This window comes from Seriola lalandi, unplaced genomic scaffold (genome assembly GCF_002814215.2).
Source record: "Seriola lalandi dorsalis isolate HSWRI2012SDOR001 ecotype SW California unplaced genomic scaffold, Sedor1 jcf7180002054475, whole genome shotgun sequence".
Classification (NCBI taxonomy): domain Eukaryota; kingdom Metazoa; phylum Chordata; class Actinopteri; order Carangiformes; family Carangidae; genus Seriola; species Seriola lalandi.
Genome location: NW_019525028.1, coordinates 258,647 through 259,915, shown reverse-complemented (window position 1 = coordinate 259,915; position 1,269 = coordinate 258,647). Strand labels below are relative to the sequence as shown.

The following is a 1,269-nucleotide window of genomic DNA, read 5'->3' as shown; positions in this document are numbered from 1 at the left end:
TTATTTATAAGTTGATGTTAAAGGCGAGACTGAAAACTGATTTCAGCTTCTTTAAGTTGGTGAATAATGTAGAGGAGTTATTTGATTTATTTTTGAGTTTTTTGTTTTTGTTTATTGATTGAAATTTTGTCATTGAGCAAATAAATGTGGTTTGAAAAATCAAAAAAAATCTCTCTCTCTCTCTCTCTCTCTCTGTCTCTCTCTCTCTCCCTCTCTCTGTCCTCCAGTCTCTCTGAATGTCAGTCCAAACCTTCAGCAGTTCTTCAATGAAGACTCAGTGTCTCTGAGTTGTGGTGAAGATGGACAGACAGGAGGACAGACAGGTGGACAGACAGGAGGACAGACAGTGAAGAGGACCAGTGGAGGACAGACTGGTGACTGTGGTTCAGGATCTGGGACCTCTGATGGTTCCTCCTGCAGAGTCTCAGTTCTCTCCCAGTCAGACTCTGGAGTTTACTGGTGTGAGACCAGTTCAGGAGAGACGAGCCTCCAGGTCAACATCAGTGTGACAGGTGAGTGGTTCAACCTGCAGGTCTGTACATGACTCTGTCTGTTGGTGTGACTCTGTCTGTTGGTGTAACTCTGTCTGTTGGTGTAACTCTGTCTGTACATGACTCTGTCTGTTGTTCAGGTCGTGTGATCCTGGAGATTCCTGCACTTCCTGTGATGACAGGAAGTGATGTCACTCTGCGCTGTAGAGCCAGAGATAAGAGCAGACGAGAGGCTTATTTCTTCAGGGATGGTGTCTGCCTTAGATCTGACCCTGATGGAGAATATAAGATCAGTGGAGTCCAACAGTCTCATGAAGGTTTCTACTGGTGTTTGATTGAGGACTTTGGAGAGTCTCCTCAGAGCCGGCTGAGGGTCAGAGGTCAGGACGCTGACATCACTTCCTGTTTACAGACAGTTTAAAGATATGAACTAACCTGATGATAAACTGATCACTGACCTGAACCTGGTTCTACTCCTTCTCCACAGATCCTCCTCCTCCTCCTCCATCATCTCCTCCCCCTCCTTCTTGTCCTCCTCCCCTTCCCCCTCCTCCTCCATCATCTCCTCTTCCTTCATCTCCTCCTCCCCCTCCTCCTCCTCGTCTTCCTTCCTTAGTGGTCAGACTCTTGTGCCACCTGCTGGTCTTCTGTCCTTACTGCATCTGTACTGGTCTGATTCTCTCCATCTGCTGCAGCAGGAAGACAGGAAACAAAGCGGCCGTCTCCATGGAGATGACCCAGCCTGTTGGAGGAGGTCAGGGGTTGGATGAGGACTATG

The 1,269-nt window shown here is 47.8% G+C and overlaps 1 protein-coding gene across 1 annotated transcript in view; it reads left to right on the top strand.

The window, feature by feature from the left end:
* Positions 1-202: 202 nt before the first annotated feature.
* Positions 203-1,269, top strand: part of LOC147818792 (uncharacterized) — a gene marked incomplete at its 5' end in the record, with an annotated part of 4,212 nt that continues 3,145 nt past the window's right edge. The window contains 3 exons of the mRNA XM_087175553.1: positions 203-512; positions 632-871; positions 1,108-1,252. Of these exons, the coding sequence (XP_087031679.1) occupies positions 203-512; positions 632-871; positions 1,108-1,252 (695 nt within the window). The remainder of the gene's footprint in view (positions 513-631; positions 872-1,107; positions 1,253-1,269) is intronic.